The sequence below is a fragment of the Scyliorhinus canicula genome, chromosome 13 (genome assembly GCF_902713615.1).
Source record: "Scyliorhinus canicula chromosome 13, sScyCan1.1, whole genome shotgun sequence".
NCBI lineage: Eukaryota > Metazoa > Chordata > Chondrichthyes > Carcharhiniformes > Scyliorhinidae > Scyliorhinus > Scyliorhinus canicula.
Window position 1 is genome coordinate 130,274,921 of NC_052158.1, and position 21,779 is coordinate 130,296,699.

Consider the following 21,779-nt stretch of genomic DNA (forward strand, 5'->3'; position numbering starts at 1 on the left):
TGTCAACCTCTGCCAATTTTAAAGGGTTAAGTCCATATGGATGTTGTTTGATTGGAACAGCTTTTCACACATTTACATCATGTATAGCAATTTTAGTACTTCCCAATTTATCTCTACAAACCTGCCCACGTGATATCAATAACTCTTTCAGGTCAGTTTGTTTGTCCTCTGGAAGATAACTCAACAATTTATCCCAACTTTTAAGAAAATTCTCGTTTCCAATTTAATTTGAGGTATGTCAAATTCACAGTCATCTGGATTTGGTTCGTCACTTTGAGTTAGAATCATTAAAACCTCCTCCTTTTTCTCTTCTTCCCTTTCAAAGTACCTTTTAAGCATATTCACATGACACACTTGGTCAGTCTGCCTTCTATCTGGTGTTTTGGTGTTTTTACCACATAATTTACCTCACTTAATTTCCTTTCAATCTGATAAGGTCCACAAAACCTAGCTTTTAAAGGCTTACCTACCATTGGTAACAACACTAAAACTTTATCCCGACTGGCAAAACTACAAACTTTGGATTTCTTGTCCGCAACCCGTTTCATCACATTTTGTGCAACTTTCAAATGTTATCTAGCCAATTCACCTGCTCTATTTAATCATTCCCTTAAATTTGACATTCAATCCAATAATGTAATTTCCGATTTCTCACTCACCAATTTTTCCTTAATCAAGTTAAGTGATCCTCTTACCTGATGACCAAAAATTAGTTCTAAAGGACTGAATTTGGTTGACTCATTAGGTGCATCCCTAATTGCAAACAGTACGAATGGAATTCCTTTATCCCAATCCTCTGGATAATCTTGACAATAAGCCCTCAACATTGTCTTCAATGTCTGATGCCACCTTTCTAACGCACCCTGCGATTCTGGATGGTACGCAGTTGATTTAAATTGTTTTATTCCTAAGCTATCCATAACTTCTTTGAATAACCTTGAGGTAAAATTTGATCCTTGATCCGATTGTATTTCTGTAGGTAGTCCATATCTGGTAAAGAATTTAAATAACTCCTCCACAATCTTTTTAGCTGTAATATTACATTCTGGAATGGCCTCTGGAAACCTAGTAGACACATCCATTATAGTCAAATTGTATTGATTCCCACTTTTTGTGTTAGGAAGCGGTCCTACGCAATCAATTAGGACCTTTGTAAAAGGTTCTTCAATTGCTGGAATGGGTATTAAGGGCACTGGCTTTATCACTGCTTGAGGTTTCCCTATCACTTGACATGTGTGACATGATTGACAAAATTTAACTACATCTTTATGTAGTCCAAGCCAATAAAAATGTTTCTGGATTTTAGCTTGAGTTTTCCTTATCCACAAATGACCTCCCACTGGTACCTCATGTGCAACTCACGACACCTCCTTTCTATACCCTACCGGCAATACTACTTGATGAACTTCTGCCCACTTTTCATCCGCCTGCATATGTAAAGGTCTCCATTTTCTCATCAAGACAATATTTTTATGGTAATAACACTCTGGTGTCCACTCAGATTCCTCTTCCGTATATGCTTTCTGATACCTCCATTTTATTTCTGCATCGTTCTGTTGTAACTCCGCTAATTTTCCTGAATTAAAAAATCTGCCTCATCCTCCACCTGTTCTTTTTCTTTTTTTTTAAAATTTAGATTACCCAATTATTTTTTCCAATTAAGGGGCAATTTAGCGTGGCCAATCCACCTACTCTGCACATCTTTGGGTTGTGGGGGCGAAACCCACGCAAACACGGGGAGAATGTGCAAACTCCACACGGACAGTGACCCAGAGCCGGGATCGAACCTGGGACCTCAGCGCCATGAGGCGGTTGTGCTAACCACTAGGCCACCGTGCTGCCCACCTGTTCTTTTTCAACGATTTGATCAAAAATCATTTCTGATAATTGCACTTCCACTTCATCTTCACTCTTTGATTTCTTTTCTTGTCTTAACCTGTGACTTTGCGACCTTGCTACTGCACAATCTGGAAAAATCCCAGAATATTCGTCCGTCAACACTTCAGTTGTCTGATTTTCCACTGGCTTATCAACCACAGTAGGCATCACTCCCACCTGCGATCCAGCTATATCATTACCAAAGATAAACTGTATTCCTGGACAAGATAGTTTCTCTATTACTCCTACTACCACTTCACCACTCTTCACTGGACTTTCCAACCTTACATAATGGAACGCTATTCCTCTCACCCTGAATTCCACATATGCCACCTTTTCTGGCAACATTCTTCCCAAACTACATAACTCCTCATATTTTACCATTAAAGATTGATTAGCTCCCGTGTCTCTTAAAATTGTGACTTCTTTACCTGCTCCTCCTAATACACATGAATAAACTTTACCCACACCTTCTTATCAATCACCTCTTTATTAGGCTGTACAATCTTTTGCACCTCCTTCGCTTCCCTTCGGCTTTCCTTTGCACTTTAACAAACCCCACTGTCTTATCCTGTTTTACCACATCAGCCTTCCCAGTGCTTTTCTTCAACCACCAACACTGTGACTTTACATGGCCTAGTTTATTACAGTGAAAACATTTGAAACTTTTCATGACTTTTCCACCCTCCTGGATTTCTTTTTCAGTCTGAGGTACACTATCCTTATTATCTCCCATCAGATCACCTTTACCTTTACCACTTGAGTATTTCTCATGTCCCCAGTTTCTGTCCCTCACAGGCTAAAACTGATGTCTGAAACCAAACTTTGATTTATGAACTAATTCATAATCATCTGCCATTTCTACTGCTAATCTCACAATTTTAACCCTCTGCTCTTCCACATGAGTTCTCACTACATTAGGAATTGAATTTTTAAACTCCTCCAAAAGTATAATTTCTCTGAGAGCTTCATACGTTTGGTCTATTTTCATAGCCCTTATCCACCTATCAAAATTACTCTGTTTGATCCTTTCAAACTCCATGTATCTTTGACCAAATTCTTTCCTTAAATTTCTAAACCTTTGCCTGTAAGCTTCAGGCACTAGTTCATATGACCTAAGATGGATTTCTTCATTTCCTCATACGTCCCAGATACCTCCTCCGGTAGTGATGCAAACACTTCACTCGCTCTACCTATCAGTTTTGTTTGAATAAGTAATACCCACATGTCCTGTGGCCATTTGTTTAGCCACTTTCTCAAATGAAATCAAAAAGGCTTCTACCTCCTCCACAAACCTTGGCAATGCTTGGACATATTTAAATAGATCCCCACCACGCCTTCGACTTAGACGTTCTTTCTCACTATCCTCATCACGATCATCCAACTGTACGTTTCCCTTTATGCCTGCCAATTTTAACTGACTGTCATGTTTCATCACCATTTTCTGAAGTTCAAACTCTCTCTCTTTATCATTTTCCCTGATCTGTATCACCCTTTCTCTTTTTTCCCCTCTCTATCTCTTTCGCATTCAAGCTGATTTAATTCTTTCTCATGTTCCATTTGTTTAAGCTGTAACTGAATTTTTGCCATTTCCAATGAGTCAAACTGTATCTCAGGCAACTTTAAATGCTTAACCACCACCTTAATTATCTCATCTTTTCACATTTCGTCAGGTAATGTTAACTGCCATGTTTTTGCCAAATCTAACAGTCTGCTTTTAGTCTCTGTTCGTAAGCGTGTGACCATCTCCACCCCCAAAAACGTCTGAGCCTCTGAAAGAGCCATTGTCCACAACACACACCCCACTTAAACTAGAATACCACACCTGAAAAGCAACCACAATATGCTCACCCCTCACTGTCTTTAAGTTCACTAAGCCAATCCAATAGACAGACTTTTATCCCGGACGAGCCCCCAGTTGTTATGGGTCAGGGTTTAGAGAATCCCAAAGTGTATCATGGAGTTCACCTGACCCACAACTTTTATTACATTGTGATATGGGGAGTTCACAGCCCATTCTAAAGGTGAGGTACAGCAGGAATGGACCAGTGTTTTTTAAAAAAAACAAAACAATGTTTATTCTATGAACTCAAGTTAACCATTTTAAAAACAAACAGTGAATATCTTAGCAACCATTAATTCAAAGATAACCCCCAAAGAATAGAACACTAAGTAACCTGTATGCTGTCCTTTTACACCCAAAAGACATAACAAACCTTTAAACAGAAAAACATTAGAGTTTACATTCAATACTGAAAACATTTATAATTCTGAATTCACTAAATGATTAAGAGATAGTCCTTCATGGCAGAGAGCTCAACAGTACAGCTGCTTTGGCTCACTTCAGCTGCAACACACTCTGAAACACAAAACCAAAAAGACACAGACACACCCAAGCTTTTCTCAAAGTGAAACTAAAAAGCAGAACCAGAGCTCAGCTCCACCCACACTCTGATATCACTGCAGTAACATGAGCAGCTAACCCTTTCTTAAAGCGACATTCTCATGACAACATTCAATGGCATTACCATCACTGAATCCCCCATTATCATCATCCTGGGCATTACCATTGACCAGAAACTGAACTAGACTAGACATATGAATACTGTGGCTACAAGAGCAGGTTAGAGGTGAGGAATTCTGCAGAAATAATTTCACCTGACTCCACCCAAGCCTGTCCACTAACGACAAGACACAAGTCAGGAATGTGATTCAATACTCTCCATTTGCCTGGATGGGAGCAGCTCCAAAAACACTCAAGAAGGCCAACAACATCCAGGGCAAAGGGGCCCACTTGATTGTCACCCTATCTGTCACCGTAAACATTCACTCCTTCCACCTCCAATGTACAGTGACAGCAATGTGTCCCATCTGCAAGACGCACTGCAGCAACTCACCAAGGCTTCTTTGACAGTACCTTCCAAACCTAAAGCCACTACCACTTTGAAAGACGATGGCAGCAGACACATGGGAGCACCACCCACCAGAAAGTTTCCCTCCAAGCCACACACCATCCTGACCTGAAAACATATTACTGTTCCTTCAATGTCACGAGGTCATACTCCTGAAACACTCGCCCTAACAGCACTGTGGGTGAGCCACTGTGGATGACACCACGCAGGCGGTAGCAGTTCAAGAAAGTGGCTCACCACCACATACCCAAGGGTAATTAGGGCTGGGCAGAAAATGGTCTGCGATGACCACACCCCATGAATGCATAAACAAAAAAGAACAAAAGTGATAGTGGAGGATACGACATGCAAAAAAGGTTCACGCTCGCATCCAGAGAACAGAATGGTGGTTTGACGGATGGGAACGTAACGCTAGTCAAACGATGGTGCAATAATACGGATATGAGATGTCCTATGCCTTGTCCCCTTCCCATTACAGCCCCAAACCATTGTGCATCCCTGGCTTAATCTTTCCTGCAGACTATGGCCCAAGTTCTGCCCTGATCCTGCCTGGACTATCACCACACATCTCTCGTTAAAAAAAGAGCAAGAAGAGGCATAAGCTTTACAGCCAATTCAGCATTTTTGGAGTGTAGGCACAGTGGCAATGTTAGAAATCAGCAGCAAATTTGCACACAGCAAGATATAACATGAGATAGTGACAAGATAATTTGTTTTCAGTGGTGTTGATCTAGGGGTAAAGAACACTGGGGAAACTCCCTGACAATATAACATAGAGGGAAGTACCAAGAATGTGTGATGGACACTAATACAGAAACATGGGACTGCATTTATGTGGCACTAAGTCTAACTCTGCACTAACTAAGTTGAACTAAAGAGGGATCCCCCACTGGCCATCAGGCTGCACAGGAACTTATTTCAGGCTCAGTGCTTGGGCATCAATTGCTCAATTATGGGGTTCAATTGACCCAATGGTAGGCTGGCCACCTGATGGCAACCCCATCACTGGTGAGATTGTAGGCAGGAGGCAGGAGCGGGTGGGTAGTTGGCAGGCAGGTCACCTGCTGGATATTACATACTCCCCCCGCACCACCCCTACCCCCCATAATGGGGGTGTGTATAATCCAGCACATGCAGATAACACGAGACTCTGATCCATCCATAACAATACCAGAGACAAATCACAATAATGATATATTAAAACCTTTTGGGCAGCACGGTAGCATAGTGGTTAGCATAAATGCTTCACAGCTCCAGGGTCCCAGGTTCGATTCCCGGCTGGGTCACTGTCTGTGCGGAGTCTGCACGTCCTCCCCGTGTGTGCGTGGGTTTCCTCCGGGTGCTCCGGTTTCCTCCCACAGTCCAAAGATGTGCGGGATAGGTGGATTGGCCATGCTAAATTGCCCGTAGTGTCCTAAAAAGTAAGGTTAGGGGGGGGGGGGGGGTTGTTCAGTTACGGGTATAGGGTGGATACGTGGGTTTGAGTAGGGTGATCATTGCTCGGCACAACATCGAGGGCCGAAGGGCCTGTTCTGTGCTGTACTGTTCTATATTCTATATTCACACTGTGCACAATTTCCACAAACACCAATCTTACTTCTTGTCGGATTTCAGATTTAAGAATCCTCTGATTTCCTGAAAGAATGGCACAAGTTACCTGCTGGTATTTCATAAGGACTATGCATTAAATGAAAGAACATTCATGTGTGAGGTAAATATGATAGAATGATAGACCTTTCTCTCCAAAACGACTTCCAGCTATTTGTCTCCATGGAGCTTTTGGGTGGAATTAATTAAAAAGTTACTCTTAGACTGGAGCAGGCCATGTGGCACCTCATTCACATTGTCCCTGGATGGTAATCCAGCATTCCGATCAAGATGGTTATTGGTAAACTCTGTGGAAGTCGGAGTGGCAATTTTACACTGTCGTAAACTATTGTGTGCAATAGCTTGTCTGGCTATTGTGAAATATTTTGCAGTGTCCTCATTATTCTTTGAATGCATGCTCCACAGTATCCATTGGCAGCACCAGGCACAGTGTTTAGCACTGTTGCCTCACAGCGCTGGGGTTCGATTCCCGGCTTGGGTCACTGTCTGTGCAGAGTTTGCATGTTATCCCTGCGTCTGCGTGGGTTTCCTCTGGGTTTTCCAGTTTCCTCTTGGAAGTCCCGAAAGACGTGCTGTTAGGTGAATTGGACATTCTGAATTCTCTCTCAGTATACCCGAACAGGTGCTGTACTGTGGCGACTGGGGGATTTTCGCAGTAACTTCATTGCAGTGTTAATATAAAGCTACTTGTGACACTAATAAAGATTATTATTATTATTGCCTCCCTAATCTTTGAACTGTAGGCCGGGAGTTTTAGGAAGGTGGAGTTTCCCTTCCTCCCCCCACCCGAAGAGATGGTGGAGAATGCATCCCTGCCGATACTGGTTGCCCACAGCCATTTAATGCTCCAAATGTTAATTCGCTGGAGGCAGGACCTCTGTCCCTCACTCAAGAAGAAGTTATGCCTGAGAAAGCTGTTGGCCAAGAAGATTTGTTGGGTCACAGCAGTACCAGAAGCTGCAGTGAACAGGAGTGATACTGTTCCTCGATTTTCCAGAAGCAGTTCCAAGAGTCTAAGTCCTGGAAGTCCATTGCCCCAAAAATGTGGGGGTCTCAGAGTGAGAAGGGGAGTTTAGGCCCAGGGGATTGGCAGAGGAGGGTGGGGGTGTTGGTGGAAAGGTCAGACAGAAGGAAAGAGCACCCGCAGAGCAAGACCTAGTGGAGTGGGAGGGTATATACAATATTGAATAGAGGTGATTGATGGAGTTCCCCTCAATGAGGAGCAGGTACAGGGCTCCTCCCTCGGCTCCACCCCCTTCAGGAAGTATAAGTGCTGCGGTCCTGCGAGTCCGCCTTCAGTTCAGCTTAGTCTCAGGCAGGCTCAGTTGTAAGCCGATTAAAGCCACAGTTTACTCTAACTCGTGTCTCTGAGTGAATTGATGGTCGCATCACCGTAATCCATGTACCTATCCAATAGCCGCTTGAAGGTCCCTAATGTTTCCGACTCAACTACTTCCACAGGCAGTGCATTCCATGCCCCCACTACTCTCTAGGCAAAGAACCTACCTCTGACATCCCCCCCTATATCTTCCACCATTCACCTTAAATTTATGTCACCTTGGAATGGCTTGTTCCACCTGGGGAAAAAGTCTCTGACTGTCTACTTTATCTATTCCCCTGATCATCTTATAAACCTCGATCAAGTCACCCCTCATCCTTCTCCGTTCTAATGAGAAAGGGCCTAGCACCCTCAACCTTTCCTCGTATCTATCTCATATTTATCCAGATTGAGCTTTGTTGCCTCTTGACCAGTTGTTAACCTCCAGCAGTCTCCTGTGTCCTTCTTCACAGTTTTCAAGTGGTAGCTCATTATGCCTGCTGGATAGGATGGTAAATCAAAATAGATCAAACTGACTGCTGAGTGTTTTGGCTCATTCTCTACCGATGACATTTTTAGTGTCATCGTGATGGACGATACAGTAGAAAATATTAGTAAGAATCTAAAGTATGGCCAAAGGGCTTTTCCAGATGTCAAATGGAGATGGGCCTTTCCGTTATTTGGTGCCTTTGACCATGTACAAACAACTGATAAAATGCTGCGGATATTTCATGGATAGTCAAAGCAAGTAAGCAAGATGATATTATGGGTCAGATACTCGTCAGAGATAATCTCAGTCACAGATCCAAGTTTAGAAATACCTGCGTACGGCAAAGTTGCTTGACAGGGTTGACCTCAGGATGCACAAACACTCTGCTGAAGTACACATCTGATTAAAGCAGACGGCCTTTGCACTTGAGGTTTTGCAACAGCAAACAGAAGGAACTGCTATCCCCCGAAGGCAGGCGAAAAGCGTTCGGCTAGGCAGAGCATGTTACGCCACATAAACAGATTACGGATTACTGCACTGCTGCTGTAGGCTGTAAATCTCACAGAAATCTCATAGAAATAGAAATGCAGGAACATTCACAGCAACTTGCCTTAAATGTAAATTGCAAATTTTAAACCTGTTCTTTCTAAACACTGGGGAGAAATGAAGCAGTTCACGAGTGACTCAAACACATGGGGCAGGATTTTAAACCCGCTGAATGTCTCAAATGGGTGTCAGAAGCTCAGTGGAATTTAATCCCTCCCCCCCACCCCAATTAAGTCTGGCCTTCCCAATCAGACATTAATTGAAGTCCTTAAGGGGACAATTAATACCCAATTATAGACCTTATCCTGCCACCAGTGGTATTAAACCAGGTCTCAGCGGATCCGAGAAACACCCCTCTCAACACTCCCGAAACAAGACTCTGATTTTGTCCTGTTGAATTGTGCCCCAACTAAACGTTGTTACATAAATTGGACAATTGTATCAAGGGCACAATTTTTTTTATTAGTTCATGAGACGTGGGCATCACCGGCTGGGCCAGCATTTATTGCCCATCCCTAATTGCCCTTGAGGGGCAGTTAAAGGTTAACCATGTTGCTGTTGATCTGGAGTCACATGTCGGCCGGACAAAGTAAGGACATCAGATTTCCTTCCCTAAAGGACATTAATGAACCAGGTGGATTTTAACAACGATCGACAATGGTTTCATGGTCATTCTTTTCAGGCCTCTGCGAGGAATGCCCGGCCAAGGCGGCACTTCAGTTGTTTCCTGCACGAACAAGCTCAGCTTGGAATCGGGGTACCTGTGGACTCCCCTGACCCTCCCCCACAATGACCCAACTTAACGATTAGGTTGTCCTTGACTCCCTGCACCCCACTGCACAAGAGCAGCGCATCCTCGGCATGGTCAAGGTGCCCTTCCTAGTGTCATGGCAGTGCCCCGCCAACTTGGCAGTGCCAAATGGGCACCCAGGTGGCACGACCAGATTGCCCACTGGCACTGCCAGGGTGCCTGGCTGGCAGTGACAAGATGTCCAGTGACATCCAGGGTGCCAGGGTACCATCCTGCCGACCACCCAGGGGCCCCGATTGCCTGGAGATTCCCCCCCACAAATGCCTGTATGCCTGGTCCACAGGAGAGGCTGTTAGATCCTTCATCTTGGGTAACTCCGGTGTGAACATATTTAACTGAGCGTACCTGCACACATATGTAAATCTTAATCCCGGCCATTGTGGGCAGGATCCAGATCGCGAAGCCTTGCAAGATCTAATGCGAGGCGTAACGAGGTGTGTAAATCTTTTAGAGGGTTTTCTGTTCCTTGTAGAGCGGTATAGTTCTGTTGTTTGAGATACTTCCATGGGATTGACATTAACGGGAACTGCAAGACTGGATACTTCTTCTGGCACAGGCGATTCATCACTATTTGCTTCCACAGAACATAGAACATAGAACATTGCAGCGCAGTACAGGCCCTTCGGCCCACGATGTTGCACCGTCCTGTGAAACCCTTCTAAAGTCCCTCTACACTATTCCCTTATCGTCCATGGGAGGCATCAGTTATGTCAATAATGGGTCAGTCAGGTACTTTGGTGCAAACAGGTTTGAAAATATTCTTGATGACATCACTGACTGCTGGAACATCTCTCTACTCCTCAAGTGGCCCATATGTTTACGAATGATCTGTCTTTACATGGTCCACTTGGAATGGGAGGGGTCCAACCTTAGAGAAAATAATTTCGGGATCCATCTTGATCCACGACCGAAGTTTCTCACATATACGGTTTCAATGTGAACCGTAGCTTAGTTTCTGATTACTTTGGCTGGCTTCTACTCTCCCTGGAAAATTTGGAAACACGGGGCTCAGTCTCGTTCTGAGAGGACATTTCATCAGCAGTTCTGTTGGTGGAACATTCTGTTGTTGCATGTGGAGTGGAACGATAGCGAAGGAGGAATCGTGGGATTTTTGTATCCAAGGTTCCTCCTCACAGTTTCTTTAAGCCAGACTTGAAAGTTTGAACGTCTCTCTGATCCATTTGGTGCTGGGCGGTAAGGCGCAGTTTTAATATGTTTAACACTGTTGTAAGTGGTGAAGTTTTGAAACTCAGCACTTGTGGATACTGATCAATTGTCTGATACCATGACGTCAGGTAGTCCATGAGTTGCAAAGGTGACTTCACCTCAAAAATGTCTATCCATTTATAGTGTGCATTAATCACGAGCAGAAACATTGTGCCCAGGATTAGACCAACATAATCGACATGGATTAATACCCATGGCCGGCCAGGCCATTTCCAAGGATGCAGTGGGGCTGAAGTGAACAACTTTTGTTGCAATTGGCTCTGATGAAAGCGTTTGTCTAGCTTCTCGATATCCAATTTAGATTTATTGTCACGTGTACTGAGGTACAGTGAAAAGTTTTGATTCATACATGAAAAATATAGGACATACGAAAAAATACAAAACGTAAAGACATAGATATAGACATCAGATGAAGCATACGGGCCGGAATTCATCGACCCCACACCAGGTCGAAGAATCGGTGGGTGGGGGGGTGCCAAAAATCGCGCCATGCCGCTCCGACTCCGTCACACCGATTCTCTGGCGCAGATTATCGGGCGCCTGCTGGATCGCTGCCGCGCTGATTGGGGGCCGTTGCAAGCGCCCCCCCCCCCCCCCCCCCCCCCCCCCCCGGCGATTCTCCGTGCCTCGATGGGCCGAGCGTTCGCCGAGTTCGGCCGAGTCCCGCCAGCGTGGGTTATGTATGGTCCCACCCGGTGGGACCTCGGAGTTCTGGCTGCGGGGGCTGTCTTGGTGAGGGAGCGGGGGGCTGTGAATCTGGGGGGGGGGGGGCTCCCTGGTGGCCTGGCCCACAATCGGGACCTACCAATTGGCGGGCGGGCTAGTTCCGTGGGGCGCCGATGTTCCTCCGCGCTGTGCCCCTGTAGAGCTCCGTCATATTGCCCGGGGGCCAGCACGGAGATGGGAGCCCATGTGCATGCGCGGACTTGTGCCGACCGTGGCGCACATGCGCATACCCGCGCGGGCCGTAGCATGCCGGTTTCCAAGTGTCGGACCAGCGGACACCACTCTGGCTCCATACTAGCCCCTTAGGAAGGGGTGCAATACCGGGGCCTGGCGGCCCGTTGACACCAGAGTGGTTTGCGCCGCTTTTGATGTCGGCGTCACAACTTGGCCGCAAGATCAAAGAATCCTGGCCCCGGAGTATAGTGCTACAACAGTAGAGAAGATGCATAGAGAGATCAGTTCAGTCCATTAAAGGGTCATTCAGGAGTCTGATAACCGCGGGGAAGAAACTGTGTTTGAATCTGTTGCCGCGTGTTCTCAGACTTCTGTATCCTCGGCCCGATGGAAGAGTTTGGAAGAGAGAATAGCCCGGGTCGGAGGGGCCTTTGTCTACACCTCCCACTGCCTTGGGAAAGCGAGCAGCAAAATCAGAGTCAATGGATGGGAGGTGGATTTGTGTGATGGACTGGGCTGTATTCACGACTCTCTGTAGTTTCTTATTGTCTTGGGCCGAGTATTTGCCATACCAGGCTGTGATGCAGCCAGACAGGATGCTTTCTATGGTGTATCTGTAAAAATTGGTAAGAGTTAACATGGACATGCTGAAGTTCCTTAGTTTCCTGAGGAAGTGTAGGCGCTGCTGAGCTTTCTTGGTTGTAGCATCAATGTGGGTGGACCAGGACAGATTGTTGGCGATTTTTGGAATTTGAAGCTTTCAACCATCTCCACCTTGGCACCATTAATGCAGACAGGGGTGTGTATGACACTTCCTGAAGTCAGTAACCAGATCCTTCGTTTTGCTGACATTGAGGGAGAGATTGTTGTTGTTGCACCATGCCACTAGATTCTCTATCTCTCTCAACATCAAAACTGCCACCACGCCTATTCATTTTAGAGATGCCAGGATGATTGGCATGTAATTCGGTTTGGAACAGTTCTCTGCCTGGTATAAGACCGACTACTCTTCCTTCCAAGAGTATGGTCCCATCCTCTTCATCAGATGTAAAGGTGTCTTTTCAGAGACTTCATTAGTGAACACAAAAGTTGGTTATTTATTGATAAAAATTAAACAGCAGCCTCATGGCTGTAGCTAGCTCCCAAAATGTCTCTGCCCATGGGATAATTTCACATTCTGAGTCCCGATTGGTTACACAGGCCATTTGATCCTTACTCTGCTGTGTTGCCCTTAAAGGCACAATCACCACATGCCCTCAACCTGGTCTACTGACTTCAGGCAGCTACACTCTGCCAATTACCTGTGGGGACCTAGAGGTCGACTAGGAAACCTTAATTGGCTTCCTTCAGTAAACCAAGTTGCAGTGCAAAGTTCTATGCCCACCTCCTTCCCCAGTCTTTCCAGGGGCTAAAGATCCTGCTCTAGATTCTCAATTTTGTTGCTAAACTTTGTTTGTAGTATATTGCAATGAAGTGACCAGGAACATCAAACATAAATAATAAGATGGCAATTCAAGAGAAGAAGCTCAGTTAACCAACATGCACAGAATTATAAATAAAAGAGTAAACAAGAACGATGAACACGCATCTCAAAATTATTTTAGATTTTCCAGCAAACCCAGCCACTCAGAAACATCAAGCAAGTACTGATAAAGTAATTACAAAATTCCACAATCAGTAATTACCCTGTGTCCTTGTACTAATTTTTAAATGTTAGAATGTTTCTGGAGCTTCTATTATTTTTGGCTAATGTTTCAGTCGATGGATTAAATATGAATTAGCCTCAATCAAAGTGCAGCAGCAACCATATCAATTGGCATGATTCAGTAATGCGCTACAATTATATAAATATATTGCAACAATCTCAGTTAAAATGACTGACAATTAGTCTCGCTCACATTGTCAAGTTCAGTAACTACTCAAGATCACTTCTGCACATCAGCATTAACTGTTTGAAAAACAAAATCCGCAAACATAGGTAGAAGAAGGGATGTTGATCAATCCTAGTCATTTGTGATATATGCCAGTGTGAATTTCCATGCACCCATCTCCTATCTTTGTTGGAAGAATCCAGAAAATCCTGGTGAACTGGCATTTGCAACACTCAAGTTATTTCACCATTTATGCAGCTCTTCTGCTGAAAGTCAAGTGGGAGAACTCATAGAATTTATAGTGCAGAAGGAGGCCATTTGGCCTATAGAGTCTGCACCGGCTCTTGGAAAGAGCAACCCACTTAAGCCCACACATCCCCGTAACCCAGTAACCCCACCTAACCTAAGGGCAATTTAGCATGTCCAATCCACCTAATCTGCACATCTTTCGACTGTGGGAGGAAACTGGAGCACCCGGAGGGAACCCATGCCAACACAGGGAGAACGTGCAGACTCCGCACAGATAGTGGCCCAAGCCGGGAATTAAACCTGGAGCAGTGAAGCAACTGTGCTAACCAATGTGCTACAGTGTCACCCCCCTATCCTGTGGATATTCACCCTCTTTGTCATTCAAAGTTCTCTGATGGTGACAGTATCCCTTTAAGGAAGATCCTAGGCCCATCTCAGCAGCGGAGAAATGCAGAACCCGCTGCAATACCAGAAAACCAAAGTTTGTACCAAAGCCTACCAGAGATGTTCAGTGGTCACACCCTTGCTTCTGAATCAGAAAGCTAAGGGCTCAAACCTCACTCCAGATTCTTGAGCACATAATCTAGGCTGACATTTTAGTGCATTACTGAAGGAGTACTACATTGTCAGAAGTTCTGGACTTCACTTGAGACATTTGGCCAAAGCCTGGTCAACCCTGTTAGTTAGCTATATTTCGTAGAAGTGCAGGTGTGGTCTGTGTGGTAAATTGCAAGATCTGACCATTTTGTTATATTGCTCTCTCTGCTGCCCCCCTATTGGGGGGTGGGGGGGGGAGATGTAAAAAAAGTTAGTTCAATAATGGCTGCTGGCCATGAGTTCACTCCCATGGGCTGTTTAGCACAGGGCTAAATTGCTGGCTTTGAAAGCAGACCAAGGCAGGCCAGCAGCACAGTTCAATTCCTGTATCAGCCTCCCTGAACAGGCGCCGGAATGTGGCGACTAGGGGCTTTTCACAGTAACTTCATTTGAAGCCTACTTGTGACAATAAGCGATTTTCATTTCACATGTTAACTTTTTGTCAGTGCAATATGCAACATTCTTCCCAGTGTCCTGGCCAACTCTTATTCTTCCTCCAATATTTAAAGCTGAGGATCTTATCATTATTGGCTTTTGGTGGCTGTATTTCCTCCAGAGACTGGACTTGGACTAGCTGCAAAGTGCTTTGAGATAACCTAAAGGTATAAAAGGTGCCATACAAATGCAGGGTTTTTTTCCCCTTTTTTATGTCAAGTTTGAAAATGGTGGTGCAATGCGGAGGGCATTACAGGGGCCTGCGTGGGCTGTAACAGTGGCTCCCAAACATTAACATCCTGTCAACCCCTTTCATGAAAATGTCAAATATTTTCTAGAATTTTCTCCTCATTAATATTAAGAGAAACAACAATATAATCCAATGTTATTTTGTGTGCATGCTCTATGTGATCGGTGGTGGCATGGCACCTTTAAGGGGTGATCGTTTACAGGCCATGTGACATGCTGGGCCTAACACATGGGAGAGCACAAAACCAATCAATGGGATCAGGGACCCGGGCAGTGTGGACCCAGCATTCATCATTGAATTTACAGTGCAGAAGGAGGCCACTCGGCCCCTCGAGTCTGCACCGGCTCTTGCAAAGAGCACCCTACCCGAGGTAAACACCTCACCCTATCCCCATAACCCAGTAACCCCACCCAATACTAAGGGCAATTTATCATGGCCAATCCACCTAACCTGCACATTTTTGGACTGTGGGAGGAAACCGGAGCACCCGGAGGAAACCCACGCAAACACGGGGAGAATGTGCAGACTCCGCACAGACAGTGACCCAAGCTGGAATCGAACCTGGGACCCTGGAGCTGTGAAGCAATTGTGCTATCCACAATGCAACCGTGCTGCCCATTCAAGGAGTAAAGATAAGTATGATATACCTCTCTGCTTGTATATAGTTAAACCTCATTGTGATTTCCAATAAACCTCTTTGTTATTTAAGAAGCCTCCTTGTCCTATTAGATAATCCCAACATGACTATTAAATAAATCAGATTACACATTTTACGTCAACAGCATTGTTAATTTGACAGGAGAATATCCCATTCATTTTTCACAACTCTGTGCCGATGATAACGATGATATTGGTGACTGCTTCAACCCTCATTAATCTGCACATTGTGTATTTGAACAATATTTAATTTTGGGATGCTAAACCTTAAAAGTAACTCATAATCTCGTCCGACAAACCCAACCTACCACCCCAGCCCCAAACCTCACCCTTCCACCCCAAATATCCCCACCCCCTCGCCTCCAACACCCCACCCCCCCCAAAACAGCTTCATACCATCTCCACTCCGCAGCATCCAATTAGCTCTAAACTGATTCAGGGACTTATCAACCTTTGACTGAGTCACGAGGGACACTCAGTTTATGGTTTTTGGCCGTCTGTTCAAAATTGGAACCATGAGGCTGCTGAACGCCATAAGCAGTGCAGCAGACCGACTCAGCTGAAAAAGCAGCTTTTTGAAAAAATAGGAACACTCAGGCTTCGTGTCTACCTCCTTATTCTTGATGCCGTTAGAACACTGAGCATGTGACCCCCTCAACCTGAAATTGAACTGGACTAGCCATATGATTACTGTGGCTACAAGAGCAGGTCAGGGACTAGGAATCCTACAGCGAGTAACTCGCCTCCTGACTCCCCAAAGCCTGTCCACCACCGACAAGGCAGAAGCCAGGAGTATGATGGAATTCTCCCCACTTGGGTGAGTCCTCTTGGCCAGTCCCTCAGGATCGAGGATGACTTGGTTTAACTCCGGGGAGGTGGGTTCTGCGGTGAGTGAATCGTCCAATCCTGGATCCGCAGACTCTGCCACAGGTTTGGCAGGTGGTGTTTGATGAGGTGGGTGGGTGGGACGGTCTAAATTCTGCACTCTCTTTCCACTATTAATGCTTGACCTTTGCGTGCTCCACCCTGTGACGCTCAAGGTGATTGGCGCCTTTGTGGATGCTTCCTCTCCAGTTTGTGTGTTCTAAAGTAAGCGATTCCCACGTGTCGATTGGGATGTTGCAATTACTTAGGGAGGCTTTCAGTGTGTCCTTGTAGCATTTCCTCTGCCCTCCTAGTGATCGCTTCCCATTGCGGAACCCGGAGTAGAGCTCTTGTTTCGGGAGTATTGTGTTGGACATGCGGGCAATGTGGCTTGCCCATCGCAGCTGGTCAGTGCATCGATACTGGGGACATTGGCCTGGGAGACGATGCTCACATTGATACGTCTTTCCTGCCAGTCGATTTGCAGGGTTTCCCGGAGGCAGCGTTGATGATCTCTCCAAAGATTTGAGGTGTCTGCTGTACATTGTCCATGTTTCTTATGCATACAGGAGAGCGGGGACTACGGCATCTCTATAGACCATGAGCTTGGTGCTGGATTCGAGATCTGGGTCTTCGAACACTCTGTCCCTCAGCTGTCCGAAGACTGCACTGGTGCATTGGAGTCGATGCTGGATTTAGTCATCAATATCTGCTCGCATCGAGAGGAGGCGCTCAAGGGATGGGAAATGATCCACATTGTCTAAGGGCTCACCGATGGTTGAGGGGTAATTTTGTGTGGCAAGACTGGGCTGGTAGAGAACCTTTGTTTTACGAATGTTAAACTGAAGTCCATTCTCTCCTATACCTCGGTGAATGCCTCATTGATGGTTTGTAGCTCGGCCTCTGAATGTGCCCACACACAGGCATCGTCTACAGCTCGATAACAGAAGTTGGGTGGTTTTGGTTCTTGCCTGGAGGCATTTGAGGCTGAACAGTTGGCCGCTTGTCTGGTGGGTTAGCTCCACTCCAGCAGGGAACTTCAGAGTGACAGGGTGGAGTGTTGCTGAGGGAAGATCGAGAAGATCGTTGGTGCGATGACACATCTCTGTTTGACCCCAGTTTTCACACGTATTGGGAATGTGGTGGTTCCGTTGGTGAAGATCACGGCTTGCATGTCATCGTGGATCAAGCAGAGAATAGTGACGAATTTCTGAAGGCAGCCAAATTTGAGAAAGATGTTCCAGAATCCCTCACAATTGACAGAGTTGAAGCCCATTGCAAGATCAAAGAAGTACGTGTACAGAGGTTGATGCTGCTCCCTGTACTTATCTCGGATTTGTCGCGCGCTGATGATCATGTCCATTGTGCCTCTAGATGGCGGGAGACGCACTGAGACTTGGGAAGGAGCTCTTCAGCCACTGGGAGGAGGAGGTTGAGGAGGATTCCCGTGGCGGAGAGTAGGGAAATCCCTCTGTAATTTCCACAGTCAGACCTGTTTCCTTTCTTGAAGGTGGTCACAAATAAGACGTCTCTGCGATCATCCGGCATGCTCTCTTTGTTCCAGACAAGGGTGATGAGGTTGTGAATTCTTGTCAACAGTGCCTCTCCACTGCATTTTAATACCTCTGCAGGGATTCCATCTGCTTCACAGGCCTTGTTGTTTTTCAGCCGTCGGATGGCTTTTTCAACCTCAGGGCGAGCTGAGATGGTTGGAGGTAACATTTTGAGGAATGGTGTTGAAGGCACTTGCGTTGAAGTCTGTATCTTGGTTGAGGAGGTCCTTGAATTTCTCTCTCCAGCGGGTGATGACTGCCCCTCTTTGTTTGATGAGCGCCTTTCCGTTTTTGGCTCTCAGTGGGGTGGGCCCTTGGGTACTCGGTACGTGGATGGTTTTAATTGTGCTGAAGATGCTGTGCACATTGTGGTTGACGCCGAGTTGCTACATTTCCTGCGCTCTTCCTACCCACCACTTGTTTTTTAGGTCACGTGTTCTTTGTTGCACCTCAGCATTCAATTGCCTGTAGGCATGTTTCCTCTCACTCGAGCTTTGGTGGAGCTACCAGTACAGGAATGCCTTGCGTTTGAAGTCAAGGAGACCCTGGATATCATGATCATTCTCATGGTGGATGCTGGGTAAGTGCAGCTCCAATAACACTCAAGATGTTCAATACCATTCAGATCAAAGCAGCTTGCTTGATTGGTACTCCTTCCACAAACATTCACTCCCTCCACCACCAATGCACAGTAGCAGCAGTGCGTACCATCTACAAGATGCTCTGCAGGAACACACCAAGGCTCCTTAGGTAGCACCTTCCGAACCCATGATCACTACCATCTAGGAGGACAAGAGTAGCAGATATATGGAACACCACCACCTGGATGTTCCCCTCCAAGTCACTTACCGTCCTTACTTGGAAATATATTGCCGTTCCTTCATTGTCGCTGGGTCAAAATCGTGGAACTCACTCCTTAAGAGCACAGTCACCACATAAACTGCAGCAGTCCAAAAAGGCAGCTAACCACCAGCTTCTCCAGGGCAATTAGGGATGGGCAACAAATGCTGGTCTAGCCAGCGAAGCCCACATCCCGTAAAAATGAATTTTAGAAACAGATCGTTAGTCTGAGCAATTCGCTTCCCCAGGGAGCCGTGAAGGTTGGGCCGTTGAAAATATTCAAGGCCAAATTAGATTTTTGATTGCCAGGGGAGGCAAAGGTTATTGGCAGAGGATGGTGAGGCTGACGGGCAGACAGACAGGTGGGTGAAGTTGAGACCACCATCAGATAGGCTATGATCTTATTGAATGACAGAGCAGCCTTAAGGTTCTAAATAGTCTGCACCTGCTCCTAATTCTTGTGTTCTTGTGCATTATACATAGCCATTCCTGGTACTCTTAATATGGCAGTGGTGCAAGGCTTTGGAGAAGACATGCTACTTGCTTTATTTCAGGAAGAGGTGTGGAGAAGATATCACAAAAGGAAATCTGGTCACGGAATGGCAATGTGATGGAGCATGAACAAACGACTTATGTTGCTAAGCTTCCTATGACTGAGCTTCCTATGACAGATATACATTGCTCTGCTCTCTATAATGGAGCATTGAAAATAATGCTGTCCCTTTAAAAGGACTGCTGAGAGGGCAGTCTCGCCATTTTGGGGGGGGGGGGGGGGGGGGGGGGTCCTAATGGAGAGAGTGCCTCTCAAATTTTAATTACTTAAGAAAAAAAACAAGTTTGCCGGGTATTTTTTAACCTCATCTAGTTATAACATTCATTTCATGGGGGAAGAGTTAATCATAAGGAATGCAATGCCCTATTTAACATATACAAGGACACAAGATGTACGTCAGCTGAGCACTGGTGCCCTGCAGTCTGCTGTAGAAGGTTATGGGGTTTCACTCCCATGCCTGAGTGCAGCGTGTTCTCTGTGTGGGATGCTCAAGCACTGTCACATGCAATCATTTTACTTGCTGTTGTTTAAAGAGAGTGTCACTGCTGCTGGCTGTGCAGAGCTAAGTACAAGCGACCGTGGTTTAGAGCTTCAGAGAGGGAGTTTTCCCAATGCCAATGTTATCCTCAAATCAATAGAGGTGGAAGGATAATCACCGTTAAGGACTTTTGTATGTTTTACTGTGCTTGTTTTTCTGGTGAGAGACTACAGCTGGAGTCAGTGCGTTTTCAGTAATTCTGCGAGTGATGGATCGCAGTTCCTTGCTTTCTGTACCAGGGTATGTAGCTATTTCTTTTTGTAGCGCCTTCCTTTCAAATTCTTTTGTCATTTGGTATTCGACCGATGTAAACAGTTTTGTTTCCTTTCATTCTGAACAAACCTAAATATAAGGCTGTCTATTAATGCTTCACTACCAACTCATGTTAAGCATGTTCCTAAATCCTCATTAGTAACAGTGCCAGCGTTACACATTTCATCTGACTTCTCCTTGCTCGCATCAATCAAACTACGCAATTAAACAGCATTCGATGGTCTGCGTAAACTACATAATATATCGAATAATTGTACACAAAGTGAGTCACCAGAATAACTGTAATTCCAATGTGACGTTCACATGCGTCCATCATCAGTAGAAGCAAAGCCGAAGCAATTTACGAGTCATCTAAACCCCAATATGGAATTAGTGTTTTTAACTCACTCTCATGTATTTAGTATTGTGTGTGGTTGCTGAGATATGTACTGAAGTTACTTTCTTTTTTGAGAAGTAGGTGTGTGCTGTTGCTTTGAAATGACCATTGCTGATTGATGCAGAGTGACGCTTATGTGTCTTCAGTTGATTGGAAGTGGAGACAAGATTTTGAAAGATTAGTCATTTTTAGAATGTGCAACCACCAGCAATGTCGAGTGTGCACTGTTTCTGAAATTCTATGTGGTCTACTGGTTAGAGTTGATTCCTTTTAGTTGCGAACTTGGGATGGTGAACATTGTATGAAAGTAATCTTGCTAAGGGGTGCAATAGGTCTGGTAGATCCTGAAGGATTGTTTGGATATAAAGGAATGCAAATTCCCTTTTCTACCTTCTTCACGGCATCAAAAACACATCTACCGTTTTATTTAAAGATTTGTGAAAATGAGGATAATCCCACATCAAAACATAGGTTGATATTTTACATATTTTCATTTGGTGGATAAGTTAGGAGGAATTGTTCCATTTTATCTTAAGAAGTTTACACCTCGTTATTTGTCTCCCACAGAAGAGAAACTAAGTTGGAAAGATCCATATTGTCCACTTGGTCAGTTGAAAGATACAGATTGGAAGGTTCACTTTCATCTTTTTTTTCACTCTGCATATTTTTATGGCCTTATAACAGCCACACTTACAAATATATGGTGGACTGTGTAAGAAATATGTGCAGAATAAATCAGAATATATTGCATCCAAAGTAATTGTTATGGTTCTATTGCATAATATATACTAGATAAATGATAGTAACCATATAAAACATAGATGACTGAGTAGGGATTAATATTGTGTAGAGATTAACACAAGCACAAAAATAGTTTGTTACGCAGCATGGTATAATTCAGTGAACTTCCTAAAAAGGCTGTCCTGTGAATCATGTCATGTTATTCTGTTCAAATGATTTTACCAATAGCTGTTAGACTCTTTTGTTCTTTTGTGAACATTATTCACAGATGACATTCAAGTCCCTCAGTGCA

General features: G+C 44.9%; 1 protein-coding gene across 8 annotated transcripts in view; it reads left to right on the forward strand.

Annotated features, from left to right (window-relative positions):
* The window catches only part of LOC119975498 (SPHK1 interactor, AKAP domain containing), a 545,083-nt gene that overhangs the window by 362,471 nt on the left and 160,833 nt on the right, over positions 1–21,779 (forward strand). The window contains exons 1-2 of one of the 8 annotated variants that reach the window (XM_038815244.1): positions 19,966–20,337; positions 21,314–21,378. The exons of 6 other annotated variants lie outside the window; for them this stretch is intronic. Coding sequence is in view for 1 of the 2 variants with exons in the window: in XM_038815240.1 (XP_038671168.1) it covers positions 20,306–20,337 (32 nt within the window). In the remaining variant the exon portion in view is untranslated. Of the gene's footprint in view, positions 1–19,965; positions 20,338–21,313; positions 21,379–21,779 lie in introns of those variants that run through there. One more of the 8 variants, XM_038815240.1, reaches the window with a different exon arrangement.